At 36.5% G+C, this 22,328-nt stretch overlaps 1 protein-coding gene across 6 annotated transcripts in view; it reads left to right on the top strand.

Moving 5' to 3' along the window:
- Positions 1-22,328, top strand: part of LOC135470011 (multiple PDZ domain protein-like) — a 120,644-nt gene that overhangs the window by 65,198 nt on the left and 33,118 nt on the right. For 3 of the 6 annotated variants that reach the window (XM_064748693.1, XM_064748696.1, XM_064748697.1), the window contains 10 exons: positions 300-473; positions 915-1,304; positions 2,247-2,486; positions 2,963-3,484; positions 7,526-7,810; positions 11,366-11,458; positions 12,157-12,406; positions 13,362-13,563; positions 14,381-14,485; positions 18,109-18,129. In XM_064748693.1, the coding sequence (XP_064604763.1) occupies positions 300-473; positions 915-1,304; positions 2,247-2,486; positions 2,963-3,484; positions 7,526-7,810; positions 11,366-11,458; positions 12,157-12,406; positions 13,362-13,563; positions 14,381-14,485; positions 18,109-18,129 (2,282 nt within the window). The remainder of the gene's footprint in view (positions 1-299; positions 474-914; positions 1,305-2,246; positions 2,487-2,962; positions 3,485-7,525; positions 7,811-11,365; positions 11,459-12,156; positions 12,407-13,361; positions 13,564-14,380; positions 14,486-18,108; positions 18,130-22,328) is intronic. The other 3 variants (XM_064748695.1, XM_064748694.1, XM_064748698.1) reach the window with 3 other exon arrangements.

Here is a 22,328-nt window from a genome sequence, read left to right as displayed (position 1 = left end):
TTCAGCTGAGTACTTTAGTGATGCAGCAGTACAACTATGACAGCGTTGATAACTCTTCTGCTCAAGGCTGGCAATGTCCTGTTCATTCTACTTGCTGTATTTATGAATGAAATGTAGACAGAATTGGTTAATGCTTAAATACAAGTATGATGTTGTGATGTTATGGAGATTTTGTTTATCTCCAGGCTCATCTAGGACATGTAGGAAGTCATTCTCCTGCATCTATACTTATGCAGATTGGTAAGATTGGATTTGAAAACACACTGTACTGTAAATGTGTATCTTGATTTGCTTATCAGGTGGCTCAGTTGTCCAAATTCCAAGATGGTGGTGGGCTAGGGATAAGCCTGGAGGGAACAGTGGATGTGGAGAATGGTGTGGAGGTGCGTCCCCACCATTACATCCGCTCCATCCTGCCCCAGGGACCTGTGGGACTTAATGGCAGACTTCAGAGTGGAGATGAACTCTTGGAGGTAATGACCTTAACATTTGGCTGTTTTTTTACACCTGGGAAATGTGTGTTTGGGATGGGGGGCTGCCTGTCCAGCTAAACTAAAGTATACTATTTCATGTTTTTCATCACGGGATATGTAATATCTAGTTTTAATATATGATAATGACCTAAAATTTGAAACTCAAAAGTGCATTCTTAAACTTAAATAAATGTTATAAAATATTACTATATACACCTTTCTAAGATCAGTGGAATACTCAAAATAACACAACATGAGCAACATAGTCATGGGGAAAATTTTAGGTTTTACCTGTAAGTGTTACCTGAAAACATTCATGTAAACCTACTGACTACAAGTACATGAGAAAAAAGTGTATTTAATGGTAATCTGGTCCAGTTAGTATACAAAGTTGTATTAGGACATTGTCACTGAAGTATCACACATTTTTCCTCCGTCCAGGTTAATGGTAAACGCCTGCTCGGGTTGAACCATGTAGAAGTGGTTAGCATTCTGAAGGAGCTGCCACGCCATGTTCGGATCGTGTGTGCCAGAAGACAGAAACCTGCCCCAGAAACCTATGCACAAAACAAAGACGATAAGTTCTTTACCTCGTCATTCTACACCGGAGTGCAGGCCAGTTCAGCGCCCATGTATGACCGACTGGTCAAGTCCAAGTCCGAGATGGCCTTGTCCTCTCCTGACCATACTGCTGTCCAGAACTCGCTTAACAAGATGAAGTCCAGGTCACTGGAACCACTGACAGGCTTAGCCATGTGGAGTAGTGAACCAGTGGTCATAGAACTCACCAAAGGTGATAAGGGACTTGGCTTTAGCATTCTAGACTATCAGGTAAGATCGGGCACTGAGATCTCCTGTGAAGTCTGAAAGTAATCAGGGCTCAGGCGTTTGACAGTTAATGTTTGATATATTGTTTTACCTGTCTTGTAATAAACTGCCCTCCTATTTAAGTTAAGTGACAATTTAAAGGCACATGTTAGTTAACGTTTATATGGATATGTACATGTACATGTTACACCCTTATTATTCAGTGACTTTACGACCGGACTAGATAGCACAGTTGGTAGAGCGTTTGCTTTGGGGGAAGTAGGTCCAGGGTCAATCCTGGGTGGGGGTCACACCTAACACCTTTTAAAAGTTGGAAACATCTTCGCTTGGCATTCAGCATTAAGGGGATTGTGCAACGACTGGTTGACCCATGTGGAAATCCGTCCTGCAACAAGGAGGCACATTACATACACCCTAAAGACTCCTTCGTCGTCATATGACTGAAAAATCATTAAGTACGACGTTAAAACCCAAGCACTCACTCACTCAATCGCCTTTCATTGTTCACCCACTTGTTGCTGCCTCATAATGCTCAGCACTGAGAGGTGCGAGCAAGGAAACAGGACTGATTGGCCTGGTGTGAGTATAATTTGACTGGACGGGCTGTCATGTCTGGTGCCTGCTGGGTGTCATGTCTGGTGCCTCCAGCATGATGCTTCAGTCGCGGCATGGAATCGCCCTGCCACAAAACATTTAATATTTATTTCAGAGACCCACAAATTCACAGAAAAAGACAGTGTCAGGATTCTTAAATTTTTGTATTTGTCGTTTTTTTTATTTATATCTTGGCAGTTAAAGCCTGAGATGCTCTAATGACTGTTTGAGGGCTGGTTTCATTCTTTTAGGATCTGTGAAATTGGGAGATAAGATACTAATTGTTTCAGGTTATGCTCTCTGAAACTGGCTGATGCCTTAGTTATTTAAGGCTGAGTATTACTTTTTCAGGACCCCATGAATCCATCAGATACAGTGATAGTTATTCGAAGTCTGGTGCCAGGGGGAGTTGCACAACAAGATGGCCGATTGGTACCTGGAGATCGACTGATCTTTGTTGGAGAAGTCAACCTGGAGAATGCCACTTTAGATCAGGCTGTGCAAGCTCTTAAGGGAGCTCCCAAGGGACTTGTACGAATTGGGGTTGCCAAACCGTTACCAATACCAGAAAGCTTACACGAAAGTCCAGAGGTAAGAATACAAAGTGTCATGTACAAGAAATATGCTGAATTTGTTTTGTGATGCATGATACTCATTTGCATTTTTTGTGTGTTTTAAAAATTTTGATTAAAACCTTCCTGTTAATCTGCTATTGTCTGGTGAAAAAGGGCTTAAAATGACCCCAAAAATGCTATCATGCCATGCCACGGGACCATGAAGCTGTCTTTAAGACTTATACCAGCCTCAGTTTTCATTTCAAAGTGTGAAGAGCACTCTGATCAATACCCGAGTCCTTATAGACTTTGGTAACAATATTGAAAATTAGCCTTCAAGTTGAAATGGAAGTTAATTAATAATTAGGTTAAGACTAAACCTTTTTTGACTTCAATGCAGCTTCATGATTCTTGTACCAGGGTTACTGTTGTTAAGAGAGAAAGCCAAGCATGTTGATTGCATATTGCTGAATGCTGTGTGTTGTGTGGCCATCATTCTGTCTTTCTGTTCAGACCCCTGCCTTAAGCACCAATGTTGAGGGTGCTCCCGTGTTGAGTATAAACACAGAGGTGAATCAGGGTAAAGACACAAGTGATGGGGAAATCTCCGGGCCAGCTTTGTCACCAGCTCTCCCTGATTTCCCAAAAGTTTACTCTCCTTTGATACTGAGTTCAGACTCCGAACCAGAGACTAATATGATCGCTGAGCTGGACTTAGAGAGAGCTTTTGAGGAGAACCTGTCGAGAGAAGACTTATCAGAGTCTACAAAGAGGCATTCTTTTACTTCCCAAACATTACTTCATGCTCCTGGAGAAGAAGGGGTTTCAGGGACTGCCTTGCCTTGCGAGGACCAAGCTTCCATAATGGACAGTTCTGTAACTGGTGATGTGGAACAGTTTTCAAGTATTCAGCCTGTGTGGGATGATGACCTGAGTGAGCAGCCTCCACCCTTTCAACCTGCGAGGACGTCTCCGTTAGTGGAACCATCAGAAGTGGCTGTGAACTATCAAATGAGAGAAGCAGCACCGGACGAGGTATCTTTCACTATCCTCTTGATACACAGGTTTATTGTGCACATTGACATGTTTGAGCTTTTCCCCTGAATGCCTATAACCCATGTACTCTGTACACATTAACATAGATAAACTTTTAACCCAGCACTAACTATCACATGCAAGGTAGAGTAGGAATAGAAATAATTCATTTGTTTGGGCTTGTTCTACTTAGTTTCAAACTATTTTGCTTTGTGTGCAGGTCATGTTCAAGATGTTCTTTCAGTTGTTAAGACAAATTAGGTGGTGGCTCAACTCAGCTTTTCCTGGTATTCCCTGGCTCTCATTGTTCATGTGGCCTTGGTGACAGTCAATGATCAGCTGTGCTTATGAGGCAGTTTGTACCATCCAACATCATGGAAAACCACTTATTTTCGACCAATATGGTGTACAAATTTATGCCTCTCACATTGGACATTTTGTTGTCAGTAACTTGCCAGAGATTGGTGGTTTACCCTAGGCACCCCAGTTTTCTCAAGCCATATAACTGACAGCTGTCATATAATTAAAAATTCTTGAGTTTTGTTTTAACCATGCATTAATCAGTTGTGTTTAGCGTTTTGTTTTTTTGGGGGGGAGTGGGTTCCTTCGTCTTGGAATACATACCAAATTGGCGGTGTGTGCTGGGCAGGATGACTTTTTTTTTTTCTTCTTCTTAATGTGCCCTACACAGTATTGTATTGAGAACTGTGTGGAGGGACAGACCCTGGAAGTGTTGTTAATATAACCTCTACTGGTGTCACTATTTTAAGCTCTTCCAGGTTGCATAAGGAAGGCAATATACCTGTTTTATGGAGACTATGTGTCTTGATGGGGAAGTAAATAACCTTAATACTGATTGGCTGCCATGAATATGTGATATTTTACCGGGAAATGCCACCAGACTTCCTTATTGGAATGAATAATGTCCCTGACAATACAAATGGTGGTAACTGTCACATGGCATCATGTTTCCATATCCATGGGATATTATCATTAAGTAGTGTTTTACACACCCACTCATGTAGAGTTCTGTGTGTTGCGTTCCAACCATGAAAGTCTGTAATGAGTTACCTGTTGATATTTAAGTACATGTATACTCAAGCACTTGTATAATGAATATTACATGATCAGATCTGAGGTGTAGAAAATAGAAACTACGTGTGAGTGTAGATTGGTCTTGAGGAAGCATAATGCAGATGAAATTGGTATGTTAAGTTCCATGTAAATTATTCCTATTAAAGCTTCACATCTTTGATATTTGGTCATAAAGCAAATTTTTTTCAACATGGTACAGTATGTTCCTATAGCCTTTTCAATAGAGGGAAATATCTGTATCATAAGAAAAACTATAGGCTACAAGAGGTTGAGAAACAAGTGATATGTCAGTCAATCATTCACCACCGCCTAATGAATTAGAAGATGTATGATACAAAGTCTAACACAAATCCGTAACCAGAAAGCTGGGAGCCTCTCACCATTGCGGTTGCTGTGAGCTCAAGTCCAGCTCATGCTGGCTTCCTCTCCAGCCATATGTGGGAAGGTCTGTTAGCAACCTGCGGATGGTTGTGGGTTTCCCCCCGGTCTTTGCCCGGTTTCCTCCCACTATAATGCTGGCCGCCGACGTATAAGTGAAATATTCTTGAGTACGGCGTAAAACACCAATGAAATAAATAAGAAAGCTGGATATTTTCTTATCGGTGTGCCCATAATTGGAACCTTAGTAATGCCTCAAACCTGACATATTCTTAGCTGGCAATACATAGTCAAGGGAATCACACTTTTAAAAATTTCAGGTCCATTCATTAGCAAATTTTTGCTGGATATATTTTGATCTGTATATGGGACATAACTCTGGTATCATATGGCATATAGGAAGTTATGCATTGTCAGACTATTTTTTCGCATTTTAATTTTTTGAGAAGTTGCTGGACTTTACCATATATATATATATATATATATATATATATATATATATATATATATGTATACATATGGCAAAATATATGGGTATCTAGGGTATGATATGGCATACTTGTAAAATTTCTCCAGGACCCTCTGTGGCCGAGTGGTTCAAGGCATTGGCAAGGCGATTGCTAAAGAATTCTACTTTAATGAATCCTTACGTTTTTGTTTTGTTTCTGCATCTTATGCAGACTGTGTATTTGCACAAAGGTACACTCAATCTGTGAAAAAGATATTAATACTGCGCAATGGCTGATTGTGGTATATTTATATTTTTCTTACGGGGAGGGGGGACATATATCTTTGCAAGCTCTGATTGCTTTCCTGTTATATAAAAGTGAAAGAATAGACCCTGATGAAAAGTATTAATGATTATGAAATACCATTGAAAACTATATTCAAAATTTTTTTTTATGTTTTATTTGTTCCTTATTTTGTCTGGTTTTTTTTTCTTCATTGTTTTTCAGTAAATAAAATGCTGTTAAATGCATGATTTTATGGTGGGCTTTATCTACATGTACCATATTGATGATGCTGGTTGCCAGTGCTGACAGTTTTTTCAGCGTTAAATATGCTATTGGGGTGAGAAATACATTTTGTAATGTCATTGACACCTACAATGGTCCAAAAAGCCCACCATAGAATTGAAACCCCAATCGTACAAACAAACATTAACTGACACTTACTCATTTTTGGGTAATCTTTCACTTCTAACGTTTGTCAACATTATTTCCGTTCAGGCTTTTCCTCACCCCATCTTTTCAACCTCTGGGCTCTGGAGATCCCTGCCTGTTTGACTTCATACATCTACACCCCATACTACCCTAGTTGACTAGTTCAGAGTACAGTCTGTAGTAATCCTCCAGTTTGCACTGGGCACATTTACCTGATATATTGGTATTATGAAATTTCACTGCACTGCACTTGAAGATGTATAGCTGTATATATTTCATAACAGGATTATTACAACAGTTAATAAGTTTTGCAGAATTCTGTTCAAAGTCAAATTTTATTTATTTTAATTTTTTATGTATGATTTCATGCAGCAAATTCCTAAATCTTTTCACATGTATGTTACTTGAGATCTTCCGGAATAAGTAATATAAACCAGAAGATATACAGATAATTCTTGAATTTGAAATTTTATTTTCATTATTGTGATCAACTTCAGAGTTTCATAGGATGTAACAATTTCTCATCCTGGATGACACAATTGTCTGAAAAGGTTCTCATAGTTTATACTATCTGAAAATAAAAATAATCATTCTCCATTGTTGAGCCCCAGAAGTAACTTTAAAATCAACTCTGTATGCATAATCACCACAAAATGCCTCCAATATTGCTGTTGTGGCATTAAGACTGTATCATTTAATGATCTTCTATCAAATTTGTTTCTATTTTTAAAATGTTATGATATGGTAAATTGTATTTTACATTAACTTGTGCATGTTCTCGCACCACCTTACTTACATGTACCCCAATTAGCTAGAGATTGTATGTCTCCCTTGATAATACACCCTTCCTTGCCAATTCTCAATACCCCCCAGTTATACATACGCACTCAATATCAGGTGGAGGCAATGTATAAAATTTTACATTTACTGATGTACATTTTATGTTACTTATTAAATTTTACTACTTCTCTTGTAACAAGTAACAAATTTCACTTGAACTTATCATGAACATGAATGTTTGGTTAGTTTCTAAAGTTAACTTAAAGATATTTTGATATCATGGTAACAAGTAAATGTAGAATGATAATTAAAGCAAGGACATTATGAACAGACTGTTGCTTACAAGCTCACGATGATGTACTTCATTGTATTGAATAATCTGAAAAAAAAAATCTTTGCTCGGAAGTTTAGCCTTGCAAGTCTTGTTGATTGTTCTAATGGCCCACATCTGGTATTTGGTGCTGCCATGCAACTTACAGGTGGATGATATGTATCATATGCCTCTGATTTTGTCCTTTGCAACATGTTGCCTTGTGCAAACAGCAACACTGCATCGCTAGGAGAACCAATTCCATGTTCAGTATTTGGGACAATTTACCTGCAGATCTGCATTTCTTGTCAACAGCGTTCTGGCCACTCTTCACCAGATGAGCAAGTCGAATCTGAGTTACGAACCCCTGTCATTCTGGCCAAACCTGCAACTGCCCCTAAACCCTATTCACTGCTAAGAACAGTGCAGGCCACAGCCAAACAGTCTCCCAGCCCTCGGAAGAGCTTGGAGGCTCAGTCTTACACGAAGACCAATCTATTGTCAGTACCGGTGGAAAAAATGTCACGCAGTCATGAGAATACACCACCTCCTGTGCCACCAAAACCTAAATTTATTTTGGAGTTTCACTCGAAAGGACAGGTAAATGTTACTCAACTGAATTGTCTTGAAGCTGTTTCGAAAACCCCTCTAATGTGACTAACATGAAATCTTAGGGTTGATCTCACTGGTAATCTTAATCCCTTTGTAATAAGACCGTTCGAAGACGTAAATGACACAAATGACAGCTAATTATTCCTTCTATAAATCTTCCCCTTCCCTTCAACCTACACATTTTGCATTACATATGTTAAACATTCTTTGTATGAAACATCATTGATTTTGGTCTGTGTGCATAGGACGGTCATGGGATATACATGTAGCAATAATTTATGGCACTTACACAGAAACATCATTACCAGGCATGTAATGAAAACATGCTGAGGCTATGCAATATTCATGTGTAGTGTTGATATTGATATGTACATGTACGCTGGCTTGTGCCAGTGTTTATGTCAAGCAACACAGGTACAGTATATGTCACATGTACATTCCTCCTGCCCCTGCCCCCTGATTTCTGCTTCAGACAGGCCACATGGATTTACCCAAACCTTTACACATGTATACATACATGTATGATAATGTAAGTCTAAACATATACTCTGAAGTCCTTCTGTCCTGAAGTAATTCTGTTTTGGACATTTATATTTTGGGCTTTAACAGAAATCAGGCATGAGATTTTTCTTCTTTTTGGTGGAGTTCCTTTCTGTTTATGCAAAAAATGCAGCAGAAAAATGTTCAGAATTTAATTCAGAAATGCTAAAAATGTCCAAATTATGAGTATGCTGTCTAGTTTCCTCTTTTTCATCCAAGTGTCTGTCTCATCCTTGAGAAATGTTTCTTGAAAATCAGCATTCATGATTCTTTATATACAAAGGAAAAACACATGTACAGTACATAAATTGCTACTGGGCAGATGTTAATGAAGGGGTCATTTGTGAAGGATTCTTGGCCATTGAAAATATGACATGCCAGTATTGAATAGGGCTATCATTATTTTGTGGTGTAGTTATTGTACATGTAATTGGATATGTGATTTCCATTAACCATTCATTTGTTATATGTAATATGATCACATTGGTATTGCATGTTGTTTGTTAGTTTCTAGCTGTATATGAGCATCAAGGTGTTGACACTTAACTATAACCTAGTCTGACAAGCATTCTCCAAGATGTATGGGGACTGATATATTCATGCTTGTCACATAATAGCACACACCTTGTTTCCAAGCTCTCTAGTCTGTAATCATTGATGTGCAGCGCCTGTTGGATTATGTGCACCTTCAGGTTTAGGTGGGGAAGTTTCTATAGTTCCTTGGGTACATACTGGGGTTTCTTGCTTTATTAAGCCTATATGTACAGTCCACTTGAAGGTTTTTATATGTTGCTGTGAACAGGATGTATTCATTACCTACCCTAATTGGTGAACCTTTTCGCACAGGAAGAGCAGCTTTCAGTGCAATTTATGCACATTTTTCATTTGTTTTTCGGGACAAAACTACATTGGTTGGATTTGCCTGTTTCAGGGCTTGACAAAAAGTTTCATGTTAGTAGTCAACACAGAATAATGCCTTCGGAATTTGCCTGAATAAACACCTTCCGAACTTGTGAAAAGGTTGAAGAATTACATTATTTCAGAGGATCTGTATGTTCATGCATTCTTGCATTACATGACTGCAGAAGATGGAATTACATGTTAATGAATGTGCAGGGGTATTTGTTTACGGATGTTTTGATGGCAACAACTATCCTGTTTCCAGTTAAAAACTGTTTGTGGACAGTGCTGTGGTGGATACAGATGCAGGTAGTGGTATTTTACATGTGGCATCACATGTATGTGATCTCCTCATGCAGTACAATCCTAGTATCTGGCGGATCTCCAGCTAACTATAACAAGACAGATTATTATATCGAGTACGTGGGAAGGTCTGTCAGCAACCTGCGGATGGCCGTGGGTTTCCCCCAGGCTCTGTCCGGTTTCCTCCCACCATAATGCTGGCCGCCGTCGTATAAGTGAAATATTCTTGAGTACGGTGTAAAACACCAATCAAATAAATAAATAAATAATATATGGAGCTTCATATGGTTTTCCTGTTTAATTTCCTGGTCAGCCAGAAGCAGAAAAATGTAATGTGAACAACAATGGCTATAGACCTTGACTAAGAAGTTAAACTGACTTTTGGACCCAGCTAATGTAGTCTTGTAAGAACATCTGCCCCATATAAACTTGAGGAAGAGACTTAATTGGACTCCAGCCAAAGACTTTAAAGTTAGTAGCTAGGTGTGATACATGTGGTATATACTTCCTTGCTTGATAGCATATGGAGTTTAATGGTGAACCAGGTGTAGGTGTACTGTAACAGGGTGGGGTGTGTATGTCGGTGCATACCACTGGGATTCATTGTGATTAGGTATTTCACTGTTCAAGTTATCCAGATGATATTATGATATTATTAATTAATTAATAGTTAATAGAAGCTAATTTAATAATTCAAACACTACATATGTTTTTTGTTTTTGTTTTTTATTTATATATATTGTCTTTTTCTGTAAAATGTGGAGTATTACAGAGATCATGTCTTTTTCTCACAAAATAGTGTGTCGTATACATATACATTGAATGTAGATGTGACCTAAAGCTAAACACCTAACATGGAGCCATAATTGTAGGTCTGCAAACTGTAGAGCCTTTTATACAGTAGACTTTGTGCAGTGGATGGTAATTTGTAAAAAGATGAATGGATTGCAGTTTAAGGTCATTAGACAAATATGCGTGTACTTGTATGCATGAAACGCGTAAGTTCATGTACTGTGTTTTATCAGATATGAAAAGTAATTTTGAAACATTGAAAATGGGTCAGTTTGAATAAATGTTAGATCTAAAAAGAAGCACATGTACATTTAATTACATGTGCACAGGAGAACATCTAGAGTTAGCTTGTTAGAGGAACAAATACATGTAACATTTCTTACTATGACTGTACTGTTCAAATGTTCTTCAAAAGCCACTATGGTACAAACCTATCTGGATAGTGGTGTTCCTTTCAATCAGATCATTATCAGATTCCTTGATAAATGACAAAAAATTTCATTTAAAAAAAGTGCAAAGGAGGCAAATAAAATACTGCTTTTGGAGCTGAAACATTTTCCCTGTAACATATCCTATCTTCCAAACAAATGTCAAAACATATCTTTAAGTTCATAAGATCTTTCAGATTCTGGCAGACTGTGCAAATTAAATCATGAGGGAAAAGACTGAGGCTTCCATGGCCAAGGTGGTTGGTGTGCCAACATTGCACAATGACCAAGGAGCCTCTTACCGATACGGTGGATTTGAGTTCAAGTCCAGTTCATGCTGGCTTCTTCTCCGACCGTACATGTTATGGTCTTCAGCAACCTGTGTGTGGTTTGTGGGTTTCCCCAGGGCTCTGCCTGGTTTCCTCTCACCATAGTACTAAAGGAACTTGCAGATGAATTACAGCAACATTAGCAAATTTTCAGTTGGATAATTATCCTCTTTTCCCCATCAAAACATCTGATATTTGCATAACTGTAGTTGCAATGTGTGTTTTATGTGTGTTTTATGTGTGTATTACAGGAGACTCCTCCCCCAGCGCCCCTGTCCTCTCCTCCACCACTCCAGGAGAAGGAAGCAGACTTAACAGCCATGAGGCCCGAGGAGGAGATTCAGGTAAGTATCGGCCCCAGTTCTCACAGCCCCAAGAGTCTTGCTAGCTGGAACTGACGGTAGTCCTTCTTTGGATTAAGTTAACGCCCTGTATTAAGGAGATATACAGGTTGAGTCAGACATATCTACTTGAACCACATCATGTTAAAGAACCATAGCTGTTAGGGTTCACATGGTTCAAATCCAGTCCTGGGCAGTGTTCTCTGGCTGTTTGTGGCACCTTGGTGACAACAAGGAGTAGATGCTCGTTTGTGCAATCTGATGTTCGTAGAAGACCATGTCTTACACCCGAATGGTGTGTATTTCTGTATATCACATGTTAGAAAGTTTGTAACTTGCCAGAGGTCGGTGGTTTATTCTGGGTTTTCCAGTTTCCTCCACCCATAACACAGTCATAGAAATAAAGACTTTTTCATTATAGTATTAAATAACAATTAAATATGTAAATATTAATACATGCTACTGTATAAATTTTAGCCTAAAAATATTATCACTTTCAACGTATACCTCAAATGAAATATATATCAAAAATCCTTATTTAGAGTTTGTACGTGATTTGTCCTTTACCACTTTATCCCAACATCCATCATTTAAATTTTACAATACTGAATATGGTATAGAACAACAAAGAAATAAAAACCATTTTCCAGGTAAAAGGTTTTATCATCAGAGTATAACTCCTTGTTTTCTCCTTTGTTCAGGTGAGCCTTGCGTCTCATTTCATGCACAAGAAGACGGAGAGCATGGACAGTTCTGTGTCCTCGTCTTCAGAACCTATAACCTCAAGTGACCTTAAAGCGGTGAGCACGCCCTCGACACCATGTACTCTCTCCCCCAGGATGTCTCCGCTGGCTTCACCCAGTCTCATGCGTGCCTGGTCAAGTTCACCTAACGCTCTTCCAGCATCTTTAGAAAAAACCATAAAAATTAAAAAAGGCAACGATCATTTAGGTAAGTGTTGCTTCTTGGCAAGGAAAACCGGGGTAAATTATTCACAGATGTTTTTGGTTTTAATTGCGTAATCTTTCAGTACCTTACTACTGTAATTTGTCAACTTTTTCATGTGTTTGCAAGGTGTTTATTAAGCATTTTTTGAAGGCATTATTCTGTGTAGACTGATAAAATTGCAGTTTTTGTGAAGCCCTTGACTTGGCCAGTGTCTCCAAAATTTAATTCAAAATGTGCATAAATTGCACTTAAACTTGCACATATGCGGAAAGGGTGAGGAATTAGTGTGCTTACTATAATTATACATTGTACAGAGTAAACAGTTTACAGTTGTAAACCTATTTCTTCTAAATTTTGGGACGCCTGGTCTGCTCTTTTTAGCCAATTCATGTGTAGCTGTGGCACGAATATTTAGTTTCTTTTTTCTGGTGGTTACACCATCTAATAAACAACATGCTTACATCTTTACTTTTCCAGAAATATGTAATGTAATATTCTGCTTTCAGTGCTACTAATATCTGTCCCAAAACTTGGAAGAATTAGGGTATTTGCTGTACCTGGATCTAAATATTTGAGACTTGTATAAGAATTTACTTTAATATTTTTTAATCTGGCAGCATAGCATGCATTTGTGCATCTGTCTCTTTCCACTTGAATATACGTACATTTTGTCACAATATGGGAGTTCCTCCCACCACAATGCTGGCCGCTGTCGTATAAGTGAAATATTCTTGAGCACGGCATAAAACACCAATCAAATAAACAAATCAAAATATGTGAGAATATAATCCCCTCAGGATTTCTGTTCCAGAAGTTTCCAGGATTCCAGAGTTGTTTTTTTTCTTTGATGATTGCCACATATAAGAAGTATTTCTTAATGCAATTATCTTACGTATTCAAAATAAAAATGAAAGTTTCAAACATGTTAATGATCTAATTGTTGCTTGTGTTGTTACAGGTTTAACTGTTGAAGCTGTTGATAAAGGAATCAATGGCTGCATTGTAAAGTCCCTTGTTAAAGGTGGCGCCCTTGGCAAAGATGGCAACATTATGGCAGGCGACTTCATTGTCAGCATGAACAACGAAACCATGAGACGAATAACTAATGCTCAAGCCCGTGCCATTTTGAGAAGAGCATCACTGTTGAGTACAGACATTAGGTAAGAGATCTGACAGGATTTCTGCATGCAATGTACATGTATATTCATGTTGTCTTGGGGATCGTGTTGAAAAATCACTTTGAGGGGAAGAAAAAACTTTGAAACAAAAAATGAAACTGGATGCTCAGACCTGGCTGAAATTAGACTCAGTTCATCTCTGAAAGTCTATATTTATAGTTCTGTTGTTTAAAGGTCTTTCGTAGGCACTGGCCTAACCATTCCAATTTTCCTTTTCCGCTTTCGAACATGCTCCAAAGCTTCTTCCCCATGCCTTTGATTGTAAGAAATCACTGACGTTTGTTTGGCTTGGTATTCCAGCTTGACTCATACATAGACCGCTATGGTGACCTATTGATTAGTGTGTCCGCCTTCAATTCTGAAGACCTGGGATCAAACCGCATTGGGTCATACATGTACCAAAGGCCTTACATAGTGGTACTTCTTGCTGCAATGCTTGATGCTTAACACTGAGAGATTAGAGCAAGAAGAAAGGACTGGTTGGTGCGGTGTCAGTATAATGTGACTGTGTGGACTGTCATGTCTGGTGTCTTCAGCATGATACTTCATTGGCAGCTGCACTTTGGCATCATGGTCTAGCCTTTGCCACAAGAAGACACAGTATATGTATATAACCCCAAGCATATACTCTGATGAAAACAAAGATGCTTGACAGCTTTTCCTAAATAGAATCCTATCAAAATACAAACTTGGTCTACATGTGACTAAACTAAATTGTCAGTCTTAGAAGAAATCCTAACACCTGACACTGTTTTACACACTACTATAAAGTTTTCCAATGTTTTGTTTCTTTGCACAGCATCACCTATGTGACGGCAGCTGATGTGGCATCATTTAGAGAAACTTCGTCTGTAGACTCACGTACCCAGAGTCCAACAGCGCATGCTCTCATGACATCACCCAAGTAAGCCCCGCTTTTGTTTATCTCATTTTCATTACAGATGTACATTTTTAAAGCTATGCAGATAGTAGTCATTTGATGTTGCAAATTGCAATATTCTTTTCGACAGTTGATATTGAAAACTCAAGTTTAACAAAACATGAAACTCAACCTGTGAGTCAAAGTTCATTTTACCGACATGCAACCATTTAATATCAAAATTATATCCATGTTATATTCATTAATTCTGGAGAGGCTTTTTGAATTTCCTTGAAATTGTACATAAATATAGACATGCATATTCAGTGATATCAGGAAATGCAGAGCTGAAACAGATTTTTTTATCAAGACGTATGATGTAAAATGCTGTAACTTTCTGAAACTACATTGTATGAATCTTTTTTTAGACTTCAGCTTGGACTTTTTAAGCCCTAAAATACCATACCAGAGATTTTAACAAGAAATCTATTAGTGCAAATACGTTTGAATTTTGCAATTTTATTTTTACAATAGCCCAAATAATCATCTTTCACAAAATATCGGCCAGGTCTATATGCATGTGTTACCATTCAAAATCAGCAATAAAGCCCGTCAATTTTAGAAATCAGGTTGCATTATGACTTTTTCAAACTTTTAATATTATAAATATTACCGATATGATATTCACTGAATAACAATGGTTTGATGTCTTCTTAAAGTTGATTTTATTAGTGAATATGGATTTTTTGCCTTAAATTCCTGGTGTGTAGACTCTTTAATCCTTCAAGGCAAACTAAAAATTTTGTGTACTTACACAAGCCAAACTTACGTTTTTTCATTTATCTCGGCACTGTAGCATCCCTTTGAACTTAGTCGTTATCTAGATATCATTACAGGAGTTTTCTTTTTTTGCTTCAATTTTTGGTGAGCATGCTTTTATCATATACCAAACAAATATATATGTTATGCACTGTTTTATACTGGTAGTTATATTTATGCCTTACAAGGTGCATAATGCATATTGTTTTAAAATGAAAAATTAACCATATAAACATGGGACACATGTATTCTTTACTTCAACCTCTCTAACATATTCTTTTTATTGCATAGTTATTGTGGAAAATTTAACTTTTTGAAAACCTGTGAGATCTTACGTTTTCTTTCTTGATTAAAGTCCTTTATACAGAAATATATTACAACCTTAAAAACACATACCCTTGTACATATGTCAGTTGCCAATGCATACAACAGTGCTATATGCATCTCTATACCTGCATGTATTTAGCTTTACATGAATAAATGCCTTTCAACAAAATTATTTGTATAAATTTTCACTTTTACAGATCTGAGAAGTTGTTTCTTTCTATAGGTCTACAGATTCATGTACTGTAACAATCTATCTTTTTACCCTAATTTCTCAATAACCTCAGAATATGCTTGAATAAACACCTTACAAACATATAAAAGGGTTGAAGAACTGCTGTACATTACATTTCCCAGGTAGCTGCCTTGTCTTAATGCAGCCACAACAAGAATATATACCAACAATATAAATATGATTTCTCAATAAAATATGGGAAATTTAAACCATTTATTGAATAGTTAATGTAGGTATTTTTTTTTTATTTAACACATTTGTGTTGCCCAAATGCTAAAACATGCAGATACATGTACTAGGTAATACATTGTCATTTACATTAATATTGGAGAACGGTCTTCATGCGCAATGACATATAAATGTATTTCTGCATACCCTAAATCCTAAACATATCCTGGTCTGGATAGATTATTATATAATTTCTATGAAGTCCATATGTATATGCCTCTACCTGAACAATACATTTTACTCTTCAAAATCAAATGAATTTTGTTTTCAAATTGCATCAAAAGTTAAACTTAACTGGTTGAATTTCTTGTGGATCTATGGTAATTGCGTATTTGGTTTCGCAAACAAAATAAACAAGGTAATTGGTGAGGATGACTTTTTCAAGGTCTTTTCACAGAAATAAGTAAATTGAACTTAGGTCGTTTGCTGTAAAGAGCTTCAAGAGTGTGATTTCAGTAACTGACCTATTCAGAACTGGTTGCCAATTTTTGTAGCCTTTGATCTCAATAATGTGACATTTCCCGAAGTCAAATTTAATTTATGACTCAGATTATTGATTTTTTATTGGTTGATTAGTCCATATACGTTTTTTGTCAACTTTAGTGAACTAACAAATGCCTTGGTCATGGCTAAAGACCATTTCCGTTGAGGTTTCCGATTCAAATCCAACTCCTATCGATTTGCCTCCAGCTTTGTAAATTCAGGATATTGGGCGGGTCACTTGGGCACCGAGGTTTCCTCCAACCATAATCTTGATTGCCATCGCATAAGTCTTAAGCACATGGCATTGAACGCCAGTCAAAGAAATAAAGAAATTTCTGTTCCCCATTGGTAGGAGGCCAGCACTACAATGTTAATACTAAATTCCTTTCAAAAGTTGTTTTTTTTTAAATCATTTTTGTTTTGCAAAGTGTGGATTTTAGGGATGTGAGGACAGACATTTATCCGTCTCTGTGGAATTGTTTGTTGTTTCTGATTCATGGACGATATAAACGTGTTTCTTAACATGAAATTTTATATTATAGAACCATGAAAAAAATTTAGTAGAATTTGAAGAATTGTGCTGAGGTCGGCTACTTTGTGAATTATTAAACAGCAGTTTCAAAACGGATAAATTTTGACCTGTTCTCAAGATAAAAATGCGTTACATGTAATCAAAGATTTTTGTGGATGGGAAATACAACTGAAAAAAAATTAAATAGGTAGTACATGTATGTTAAAAGGTATGAAAATAATTGACAGCATTTCTGACAGAGACAAATCCAATACAGTAATAGCAATACTTGATAAGAGCAGTAGGTATTGTTCAAGAGATTTTCAATAAACTGTTTTCTGTATGTGTAAATACCAAGTGTCATGAATTTATTTGTGCCCAGATTTTGAATTTAAATTGACCCTGTCTAAAATTTTATCTTTGGCTTTCGTGTTATATACTTCCCTTCTATTTGCCTCCTTTTATGTTGATGGGGTAAAAGTGTGTTTGTTTTGTGAACTGCATGATATTTGTCCAACAGTCAAAATTATTAACAAAGAAGTACAACATGCACACAAAGATACATAAAATTTCTATTATGGTTCAGGTGCGATTACCAAGTGTCATTTATAGACTGCATTATAAATTCACTTGGATAGATTTTAATTTCAGTAAAAATGAAAGAAAGAAGATGGTTTGATACAAGTTCTCAAAGAAATATACATATATATATATTTGAAATATATCAGGCAAAATAATAAATGTAGGATGTTAGAATCTGAAGTATGGTAAATATGTGAACAGCAGTTCCTCGAAAGGTTTGTGTGTGACATCTTAAATGTCTGATATTTAAGGACATATGCACGAATAATGACAGTGACGGAGAACATCCATACCCAAACTGGCTGTAGACACTATCCAGATGAGAAGAAAGCATCATCACTGCAACTTAAAGTGTGTAACTACGATTGCTTGTGAACATGGTTCGGTTTTGTGTTGTACCCTGACCGGAATGTTGGTTTGCGTGAAAGCCCATATAAAATTTTTGGCTTCCATGTTATGTTGTATTTGCTTTATTGCTTTCACCAGGATCTTTCCACGGTATTACCGGTAAGGATTTTTATGTTTTCTCAAATTTAACATTTCATCCCCAAATTTGCAAGCTTAATCATTATAGCCATAGCATATTCGCCTGTGATGTGTAATATGTTAACAGTTTGAAAAGACGACTCTCACAATAGTTCATTGCACAGCAGCTACCAGAACCATTTAGGCAAATTAACATTCTTGGAAATATATTTCATATTTTTTGCAAGTGTTAGAAAAACTTTAAGTCTTTGAAAACTTAAGTCTTTGAAAACTTGCATTGATCAAAGTGAACTACTCTTACCAGAATGCAATAGCCTTTCTTGTAAGGGGCCTAAGTGCCCATGTACTAGTTGACAAAGAATAGACCAGCCCATTTGACACGTTATCATTATTGTGATAATAAATATTACAATAAATTTGCAACAATCAAACCATTCATCATATTTTGAATTCAGTTATTAAAGTTATTTTAAAGTGTGATTCGGTCAAATTTAATCTTTCCCGAGACCTTCTTAGTGAGGTAGGGCAGTATATGCAATAAATCATACCTTTAGCATATAGGTTATAATGTATCATACATACACAGTAGATATTTATCTAAATTGGTAATACACCTAATAATGAGTGATATACATACACATGTGCATAAGTTAATCATGATGTTTTGGACAATTAAAAAAGTAACTGGTTGTTTTTTTTTTTTTTTGTCTAAATTAATTTTAATTCTAATTTATTTCTGATAGCAGTTGAGATGGGAGAGTATAGTGCTTTTACTACAACTTCTGTTTGAAACTTTAGCATTCAGTAATGATTTTGAACTGTGTTCTGTAGTAATTAAACCAAAATACATGGAGTGTGAAGTGGAAATACACATTGTATAGTGATAGCGAGAGAGAAGTTTTTCTCATCTTTCGAACTTTTGTCTCCAAGAAATCTTCCAAGAAAATTCCATTGCATACTGAAGTGTACGTAGGAATAACATTTTCAGTAGTGTACTTATATTAGCACTTTATGCAAATAATATATTTTGACTCCTGCTGTGAGGAGTGTAGTTTAGATAAGTACATGCTGTATCAGATTACAAACAGGCGTAAAAAACTAATTTCTATGTGAAAAAGCGTGTCATTTCACAATTTGAGGACATGCACATATTACGCAGTCCTTTTGCACAGCTAGTCAGTTTGATTCCTGTGTCAAAAACCTGGCTGTACTTCATGAACAGAAGGAAGTCAAGACTTGTGTGTGCTGTGGAATCCTTGATTCCTTTAAAGTTTCAGCAACACTATATGCATGCAGTTGTTTTTTCTCTTGCTTAAACAACTGTTATAACTTGTTTACATCTATATGAAGTAAGCAAACATTGCTTTTCTTCTCTTTCTCTTTTCTCTTTAAATCTCCTAGCATTTACTCCTAGCCAAATTTTTCTAGATATTTTTGTGAAAACCCTTTGCGCTTTCTCATACTTTTCTATTTTCAATTCCTTATCTTGCTACTTTAGACCACTCTGTGCTTGGTTCCTGTTTTTTTCTCTTATACTTGTAACACCTTTTCCTGTCATACCAGTTTATTGTCATACTTAAAATTTTTTTATTCTATGAATTTTTTGGGGGTGTACTCCTTATTTTCTCTTATTTCTCTCTCTTTTTTTCTTTTTTTAATGAAATAAGAATTGAACTTAGTTTCCATACAGCAAGTTTTGTATTTCAGCTCAGTATCAGATTAATTATGCACTTTTCAGTTCACACAAAATACATTGTATTTATGGTAATGTAGGTAACCATGTTATTATGTCTTCATGTAATATTAAAGAAAAATTTTTTTGATTTTCTTTGTTGTTTTTAACTTATTTAATTATTTTTCTTTTTTTTTGACCTTATCAGTTCTCCAAACTATCTGATGGCAGGCAATTACCACTATGCTTAATGCCCACCAGTAAATGAAAGTGAAAATGTTCAGTATAGAGATTTAGAATTGGGAAGTTGTGCATATATGTGACAGTGTGTGATGGTGCATGCATAAGTATAACTATCCAAACCATTTTTGGTTTGCTTGACATAGGTATTTACTAAACGCTCCCATTTATATATGATTTTGTTCAATTCATGTGTATGAAATTCTGGAAATCTCAAAAGATTATAACGTTGAACACAGTTTTGAAGATGAGTTTAGGGCTGATGTGCAGATGTAGACTAATTTCAATAGCTCATCTTGAGTAGCTATATTGTATTAATTGTTCATTAACTATTATTTACCAAACACGGATATCACTTTGGTGGCCTAATGATTAGACCCCCTCCTCAAGGGAAGGAGACCTGGGATCAAACCCAGGTTGGTTCACACCAAAAACTTTTAAAAAATGGTACTTGCTGCTGCCACATTCAAATCCTTCTTCAGTTATATTTTCTTGGGGTTTGCCCGTATACTGGTTTACATATTATATTAACCACTGGTAGAGCAATTAGGCTATCCTTTAATGTCAGATACATTCCATATACTGTTTCACGGGACATCATTTTAAGCTTTGACTATCCGAAGTAGTGTGGCACTGCCATAAGTAAGTAAGATGGGATTTTTGGATGGACTGGAAATGTGCATAGTGAAATATGCATGTTTGTATTGTGATGGGATGTACTCCTAGTACAATACGTACATCATTTACACAAATTCAGGCGGGTGCCAGATCATTTGTGTATGTAGGCAGGAAATGCATTTTAAAGGGAGTGAATAATTAAAATGGTTCTACAGTAGCTGCTTGTTTCTGAGAGCAGATTTAACCAAAATCAAAGAAGGACATTTAGTTCTGACTAAAACTTCTGGATTGTAAATCCTTAACAAAACTTAACACTGTGTATTTACCTGCATGATTGCACTGGGCATGTTTCCTTGCAGTGGTTGTGTCTTTTTGAAAACTCTTCCCTCCATACACGCATTTGTATTGCATAAGTCAACACTGTGCTGTGAACACTGTACATGTGTGTGCTGCGTTGAACAGTGGTCCATTGAACGTCAGTCATCACGCTGGCATGATTACTCTGTTTTCACTGATTAAATATTAGCCCATTTTTGTAAAATTCTCATCACTATTTTGACAACTTTGATTGTATGAGAGTGTCTACTGTAGATTACATCATCTAACCATTAGAAGGTGAACATGTCGTTTGGGAAGAGAAACGTTAGTAAATTAAATCACTAATAATAAATAAATGAATTTTTCTTGGTAATTTGTTTTCACCACAAATTATGATTGGATATTTATTGTCTTTTGCAAGCTTGGAAATAAGTTTCCTGCAGCAAATAGTATTGTTTTGGCAAAACTGCCATTTAATAACATGGTAACTGTTTTAGTTGTTAGTTTATGTAACACCTGGAAAAGTGTGCCAGTAAAACTTGCCAAGGGTTGGTGATCAACTCCTGGGTCACTGGTCTCCTGTACTCATAATACCAGTATATAATCATGAACCAGTTGCCATTGTATAAGGGAGAAATTAAATAAGAATCAAAGCGAACAGTATAAAACGTGTTGGCATTTCCTTTCATCAGCAAAGGTTTTTTTTTTAATTTTTTTTTATATGGATGGACTTAATCTTCATGTGCCAAAACCAGATATACATGTATTTACAACCAGAGGTTTCTCATACCTGTGCTTTACACAAAATTTACTTCTACTCTGTATTTATAAACGTACACTCATGCACTGTGTGTAAATCTATATGTGCAAAATATTTTGTGTCTTTCAATATTACTGTCTTGTGAGCAAGCTAAAATGTTTCGGCTCACCAAAGTCAGCGCTTTTTGTTTCATGTGATTCACAATGGTGGTAGTGTATTCTCTGTTTATAGACAGCTTTTCCAGGTCGAGAGACTTCAATATTTATAGGATTAAAATCATCTAACTGTACAGGTTGTGTAGAAAAAGCCCTGAATGTAAAAGTATGTAACAAAAGTGTAGCAAAAAAAAAAAAAAAAAAAAAACCCATGGTTCCAAAAAAAAGTAAACTAGTCAGGTAGAAAGTTAGCAGTTTTTGTACATAAATGTGCCTGACGACTTCAAGTGTTACAGTGGTTATTACAGATTTGTGATATCTACTGTGTGATGTCAAGCTGTCTTTACAGTGTCAGTGATCTATACTGTGTGTGGAGAGTGTCGTTAGTAGCCGAACAAGATCATTAAATAGTTCCACACAACACAAGATTAACAGTTATAAGCAGCAGAACTTTTTA

This window comes from Liolophura sinensis, chromosome 7 (genome assembly GCF_032854445.1).
Source record: "Liolophura sinensis isolate JHLJ2023 chromosome 7, CUHK_Ljap_v2, whole genome shotgun sequence".
NCBI classification, from domain to species: domain Eukaryota; kingdom Metazoa; phylum Mollusca; class Polyplacophora; order Chitonida; family Chitonidae; genus Liolophura; species Liolophura sinensis.
Note: the sequence above shows the minus strand (reverse complement) of the source record. Positions and strands in the feature narration are given on the sequence as shown.